Source organism: Quercus suber, unplaced genomic scaffold (genome assembly GCF_002906115.3).
Source record: "Quercus suber isolate HL8 unplaced genomic scaffold, Cork oak 2.0 scaffold_217, whole genome shotgun sequence".
Lineage (NCBI taxonomy): Eukaryota > Viridiplantae > Streptophyta > Magnoliopsida > Fagales > Fagaceae > Quercus > Quercus suber.
In genome coordinates this window covers 424422-431977 of record NW_027069675.1, presented here as the reverse complement: position 1 = coordinate 431977, position 7556 = coordinate 424422, and the positions used below count along the sequence as shown (strand labels likewise).

At 36.5% G+C, this 7556-nt stretch overlaps 1 protein-coding gene across 1 annotated transcript; it reads right to left on the bottom strand.

The window, feature by feature from the left end:
• Positions 1-4944: 4944 nt before the first annotated feature.
• Positions 4945-6408, bottom strand: LOC111986834 (uncharacterized). The gene has a single exon (XM_024018528.2). It carries the CDS (start codon positions 6314-6316, stop codon positions 5255-5257), a length of 1062 nt encoding a protein of 353 aa, XP_023874296.1. The 5' UTR covers positions 6317-6408; the 3' UTR covers positions 4945-5254.
• Between the last annotated feature and the right edge of the window lie 1148 nt (positions 6409-7556).

Here is a 7556-nt window from a genome sequence, read left to right as displayed (position 1 = left end):
TGCAGTCGGTGATGAATTGCTCCATCGCCTCCGCGGTATCGACGTATTTCTTAAACCTACCCATCCCAATTGACGCCTAAAAGAACTAAGAAAGAACAGGCGAAGTAGAAAAAAGGGTAAAGAGAAAGAGAGGTCAAAGAGAGAGCGACTTACTGGAAAGAGGAAGGGCTCTTCGGACAGGCGTTTGCGCTGGAGGTGCTAGTGAGAGTATAGCTAAACTCAGGAGGGGCGCACGAATATTCTTGATTACAAATGAGGAACAGGAAGAAGCGGTTCATACGGGTATTTATACCCCAATTCGAGGAACCATGCGGGTTTTCCCGCCCATAAATGCGAGACGAATCTCCACCATTGGATGGGTAATGCCTCATTAGACGTGGGGAGCACAGAGCCGCCTGAATTTAATGATGGGCACATTACGTGCTTCGAAACGTCAGCGACGTGTCTTTGGCAAGTGAATGGACCCCAGCACTGACGAGGGGTGGGGGGGGATAAGGCCGAGGATGTCAAAATCCTTCTCCCCGCCGAGGATGCGTGCAGCAAGATTTTGAGGGGCTATTGTGGGGCCAAAAAATCGGGTAGCCTTAGCCCACTTCAACTCAGGCCCAAATGGCCCACGCCGATGACGCATGATGGGTCTGAGGATGACCCTATCCTCGGTCGTCTGAGACCTCGGTACGGAAAAGGGCAAGCTCTCGGCGAACTGTCACCTCGGCATTGAATACGCTCACCTAACCCTTTTGGCCGCATTAATGGGGATGTAACCCCTTAATAGAGCAACATCGATCAGGGCAAACCACTGGAGCATGGATGTGGCCTCTAATGGGACGGACGGTCAGGAGAGAGGCCAATAGATGATCAACAGGAGGAGAAAGAGAGGGATATATAAGAAAGGGGAACAAAGTGTAAAGGGGGGAAGAGGGTGAAGAAAAAGAAAAAGGGGAAGAAAAAGAAAAAGGGGAAGAAAAGACCTCCTCAGCCATTGGCTGAGGAGCATCCCCCAGTTGTAAACTGTTCTTAGTATTTTTCAAATAAAAGGAAAGTAGTTCATGCCTCATGCACGCCGGCGAGCTCCTAAACCTTCGATTCATTTTCTACAAATTCATTATTCTGGGTTCGTTGGGCCTTTAACCCATATCCTTTGGGCTTGGGCAACAAAAACTGACCCTACAGTTTCTGTTACAAAAGGAATTTTTTTACAACAATTCCTTAAATAACAACCACTTCATTCATGTGAGGTTGAATCATACAATAATTTTTATAAATTCTCTCACCCAAACTTATCTAATATTCCATTCCAATACCTCATCAATGCTAATGTTCCATTCCAATGCCTCTTCAATGCAATCCAATAAATTTGTGAGTACATCACGTCAACCTAAGAAGAATAAAAGAATTAATGTTAAACCAAGTATTAAAAAAATATATATATTTGAGAAAAACACACACACACACACACACACACATATATATATATAAACAACACCTTAATCTACAAACCAAGTACCTAGTGTGCGTGTTATTAAAGAGTTTACTATAAATTCACTCTTTTTCTATCAACTTAAAGTGTGTGTCATTAATGTGCATTTGAGTATCCATATATTGGGTATGCGATTTAAAACTAAAAAAACAATTCAAAGGCAAAAAAAAAATACAAAGTGTCTATAATTCATTTTGATTAAGGTTTTTGGAAGAATTTACCAGAGAAAGTAGTGATGGTCTTGGTCAAAACTTATCCACCATTAATGATTCTAAGATACTTTATTAGAGTTTGTGTTTGATTAGGAAAGCAAGTAGCAGCGTAATCTCTAAAAAAAAAAAGAAAAGAAAGAAACATGAATGGAAGCTATATTCCAAAAGAAGCTATAGAACTGTTGTATTAAATAGAATTTGGTGACAGAGATTTGGAAAAACATAAAAACTTAAATTATCTGACATGAATGGAAAGAAAATGATGATTAAATACCTTTTTAAGTGGCTTCCTCTGGCATGTAGTCACCTATTACTATTGTTCCTCTTAGTATAAAAAGTAGGGACTTGAGTATGGAGATGGTGAGTATTTTCCTTTTTATGGAAGAGATGGGAAGTAATTTGAAAACATTATAATTGTTGGGGAGATTTAAATTTGTTAGGTAGCAGTTTGGAGTTGTGTGTGTGACTAAAATGTGGGTGTATAGTTGGTGTTAGGGAGATTTAAATTTGTTAGNTTAACTATTAGTACGTGGGGTTTTTTTTTCTTTTTAAATAACAATAAAGTATTTAAAAAATAATAATAAAAGTGGGTTAGTGGACATTTACGTGTGTTATGATTATTATTTTTTTTTAATTATCAATACGTGGGGTGTTTTTTTTTTTCTTTTTAAATAATAATAAAGTCTAAAAAAGAAAAACAATAAAAATGGGTTAGTGGAAGAGTGTTCCTATCTTTAGATAATATTTTAGTGCAAGTTAGATATGTATTTTACCAAATTATCCTTTAGTTTTATCTCTACTTAAACCTAGAGAAACAAGGGTATTTTGGAACCAAAAAAAAATCCGGCCCAAACAGGTGCAGCCTCTTAAATAGTAGTATAGATAAATACAAATATAAATATATAAATTGGATTTAATGTTTACTTGGTAGCCATGACATGTATAAATTTGGTAAACATGACAAGAATATTTTAGTGGGAAATACCGTGTGGAAGACATTTTTCCATCACTTAAGAAGCTTTGAGACATTGTCAAAGACCATTTGGCATTACATGAAAGATAGGGTAGTTAATTGAGGGAAATAACTTCCCACTTCCTAGCTTTATGGGGTCGTTATCAGCTGAAAATAACTACCATCCATTTCTATAATAGAAGACAATTTTATAAAGAAAAGGAGACCAAACAGGCATATCAAAAAGAACAAGAGAACATCTTCATGAGATCAGGCCCTCTTAGATACAGAATAATGCTTCTAGTAAAATTGGTACGAGAGAAATCTTCTTGTAGTCAGTTTAGTGATCTTCAACATTTGTATTCAAATGATCTTCAATTAGATTCAAGTAAGCTTTCATTAAGTTGTGCTCTTTGATTTAGTTCAAGTAAATCCTTAGTTGTTAGTCACAATTCCTAAGTTTTAAATCCAATTTACTTTATTATTGGTATTGCTTTCATGTGTATTGCAATCCCTCCATCTTTAAAAAAAATCCTTTTTATTAAGGCAATTACCGAACCCACTCAAAGTTGGATGCTAGCGAAAATAAATTCATCATAGTATTTATTTTTGTAAAACATGTAATTGACGACCACAGTAGGAGTTGAGACAAAATGGAGAGATTCTTAAGAGTTGCACTTGATGCAAACCGTATTGAAGAGAACTTGACCATATTGGATCAACTTGAAGAAGAAGAGGCCAAGTGGAATCAAATTAATGAAAAAGTGGTCATATCGAACCTACTTGAATGTTTAACTTTGTGGGATTATCTTGACCCAAATGTAAATTTTGAAATAAAAACAGAACCTCAACAATTTCAAAATAATATGCATGGAATGAGGCTAAGGAAAGAATTTCATGTGATAAGCCAATGTCTTCAAGAAATTTCACCAAATGGTCAAACTCAAGAATTAAAACTCAGAGGGCATGAACTGTCCCATACTTTTAATCTTGAAAAATGTAATTTTGAATGGCAAAAAACTGTCAACGACTCAATGGGCATAAATAACCCATTAGACTCGGTATTCTTAATTCAAAAATAAAGAATATGAGAAATTATTGTTGAAAAATCAAGTTTCCATTAGTACCACTATCTACGAAAATGAGGATCCATGTTGGTAATTTGGATCCTATGATCTTAAATTTTTTTCAAAGTTGTTGGTCCTGTTCAAAGATTATGATGACTCCATGGTTAAAACATTTATTAACCATTTATGGCTAAATCATCCATTTGTAAAATTCTGTTACATATATATGGAGTTGGCTTCAACATACCATTAGACTCGGTATTCTTAATTCAAAAATAAAGAATATGAGAAATTATTGTTGAAAAATCAAGTTTCCATTAGTACCACTATCTACGAAAATGAGGATCCATGTTGGTAATTTGGATCCTATGATCTTAAATTTTTTTCAAAGTTGTTGGTCCTGTTCAAAGATTATGATGACTCCATGGTTAAAACATTTATTAACCATTTATGGCTAAATCATCCATTTGTAAAATTCTGTTACATATATATGGAGTTGGCTTCAACATCGAGACCAATATAACCTCAAAGTGGTCACAATATTGTTAATCCATTGGATAAATTTGAAAGAAAACCAAAAGTATGAGTCCAGTGAATTGAAAGGCCAGCGAAGTTTATTGATTGCAATACATCGATGCTATTAACAAAGTCAATATCATGGCTATTGCTTGATCTTAGTGTCTTGCATGGCTTAAATGTAAGTTTAACCTGCATATGCAAGTTTGGCCAATTCAAATCTATAAGCCTATACAATTTTTGTTATAAGGTGATAGCCATAGTTTGGTGTCCATACTTAGACCTATGTTGGTTAAGATGATAGTAGATCCATCCCAGGTAGCCTTTATCCCAAATAGGAACATGAACATTGCTGAGAACATGCTCCTAGCCCAAGAAGCTGTACATACCTTTACTCACTCAAAGAACAAGGAGGTTTAAATGGGGTTGAAACTAGACTTCCAAAAGGCCTACAATTGAATGGAGTTCTATATTAAGGAATCTGCATGATAGTTATAGTGCAGCAAGAACACTTCAAAGTTCAAACACAATGGGCATTGGGGCCTATGTTTTGCATTGACAATCTCAGAAAAACTGTGGCTTTCACTCTTGCATTTAAAACACAAACTGGAAAATTTTACAAAATTAAAGTTTTAATTGTTGCATTACATAATTCATGAAATTATCAATTACACCCAAAGAAGAGGGGGAGAACCCCAATTTATGAAACTATCGAATACACTTAAAACAAACGCCAATTTATTCAATTTCCCCAATAAAGAGATGCTTTTACATAATGCTAACGAGTCTATACCAGAAAGGCAGGAAAAAAACCAGCAAAGACTGGTTTTTTCAATTGTTATTAACTGGATCTACATAAAGCTCTGCCAAAGAACGAGAATGGTATTAGAAATACATAAATTAAGAACATAAAAGCCTATTATAACCCATTCGTACTCTCAATACTTGGAAATTGACTTCCTAAAACTATTAAAGTTTCTAGATTCTAGTTGTGCTTCAAATATTGATTGTAACAACCAATTCCCAATTATGCATCAATGGCATCAATATCTCTTCCTACTTCCTCATCAACTTTCTTCTCTAAAATCCGCTTCTTGCAATCATAGAAATAGACCGTGCAGACCACCCATTTCAGTGCATTCCCCAAGCAGAACAAGCAAATTTGTGCAACAATTCCTCTCCCTCCTTCATAGCATCCAAAATAGAGGCATGGCAACCTTAAGCTCAGTCCCCAAACAAAGAAAACAAGCATCAAAAGCAGCCCACGCTGCCCAGTACCTTTGCTAAAATAAGCAGAAAGCGCAAATGCTTCAACCCCATATAACCCCTCCAACGTTGAAATGACAATACTCATATTCCACATGGCACTCCATTCCAAGAATTTTGTTAGTAGTGCTACAAAAGCTGCCCCATAAGACACAGCAAATAACACATCAACAACAGAATTTGCAAATATAACATAGTAGTTTGTGACTAACCATATCAATCCGAGTAGAGTGCAAGTTGATAAGAAGAGAACGTAAAATGATATGACAAAAGTGCCTCTCAGTCTTGCTCCATTAATGGGCTTATGTATCATCTCCTTGAGAGTCATTGGTGTCTCTTCTGCATATATCTTAGATGCCAAATCAACAGTCACAATCACGGTGCAAAGCTCAAAGAGATGAAGGGGCACCAGATAAAGGAAACTAAGTTGAACCAATTCATGAAAAAAATCTTTGGTTACTGTTTCGGCTAAAAATTCAGGTAACGGCCAATTATAGGGGGAGCAACTAGGTGGATGCTTTAGGATATGTGAGGCTTCAACAAAAGTCCTTTGAAGGAAAGTTTCATAGTAAACCATGAAACCAAAAAAAGGGAGTGATGCCAGAAATATAAAGATGATGAAGTTGAAATTCTTGAAAGAGACTATTAGAGCTTCTCTAAGGATATCGAATACCTCCAGCTTCTGTTTTCGCAAATCATGACTTTTCTCAAGCAGCTTCTGGTTCATCATAATATGATTTTTTCCATCTTCCAGCCTTACATTTCTGATCTCAATGACACCTTTGGTAGATGAAGAAGATGAGAGAGTGGTCTTGACTTTCATTCGCTAATGGATCATGACGTCTTTGTCCACTGAATAACTTAATTATTATCACGGAGGACTTGGACTTTTCAACCTACTAATCACATTCTCTTAATGAGATAGCTAGCAGTGCCTCTGGTAAAGCTAAATAAAAGCCATTTGGGCACACACTTTTGAAGACAGAAGACATACAATGAAAAAGTAATGCTACTATTTTATATCATTTTTACGTACTATTTTTATGACCAATTGTTACTGATTTTCATCTGAACTCACTACTAACATCACTTTTTCACTTACTAATAACTACTCACCACATCAGCAATTTGTAAATAATTTGTAACTCTAGCATTTTTCATAATGAAAATAGAGTTGGAATGAAGATGACTTCCCGCATGGTCTTGGGATCTGCAGACCATGTTCCATGTAAAGTTAGGACTTGACTCCTTGACCAAGGGCTGCTAGCTAGGATATAATGAGCATTTGCACACCACCCAGGCCCCTTGTTCATACACTTGTGTGTAGACCCCAACTAGTTCTTTCAATTTTTTTAAATTCATGACTCTCCAAATGGACAGTTTCCACCCGCCCACACATATGTGAGTATTTTACAAGGATTCTGCAGTTTCAATGTTTCATGAAGTTTTCATACGGTTTCTGATCCTCTCATCCAATAGTAACCCAGAATAGATAGTGACCAAAACACCCTAGCTGATTTGATCACAACGAGGATTACCAACAAGGACAAAATGGGTAGCTGACAAAAAAGCTCAATTAATCAAAGTTAAGGAATCTCTGCCTTAAACTCCCAGGAGGAAAGCAAGTGCCTTATCTGGGAGTTTCCTCTTAGTTTCTTTCTCATCAACATGGCCTTGCCTTGCTAACATTTTTCACAATTTTTAACATATTCTATTGTGATTGGAATATGATAATGCCGAAAATATCAACAGTGAGTTGCACAATGCTCGTACCCTCGAAACGACACCTGCACAGAGAAAAGAGGACCTAACAGAGAGCACCGGTGTGGTGCCGGCCAAATACCCTCCGAAGGTCAAGTTAGAAAGTATGCTCACAACTCTAGAGTGCTAGAGAGGGTTAATTATGCGTACCTTGGCTTATGAGGGTATTGGGGCTTTTATAGTGGCTTGAGGTTGACATCCCTTCCTTGGCGCGGAAGTCTTTTCCTTATAGGACTCTTCTTGTAGAATCCTAAACGTGATGAATAAGTCTCCTCCTTATGCGGAAGATTTTTACCAAGTAT

What these genes read in the sequence shown, in the direction of transcription:
- LOC111986834 (XM_024018528.2), bottom strand. Translation starts at nt 6,316, where the DNA reads ATGAAAGTCAAGACCACTCTCTCATCTTCTTCATCTACCAAAGGTGTC.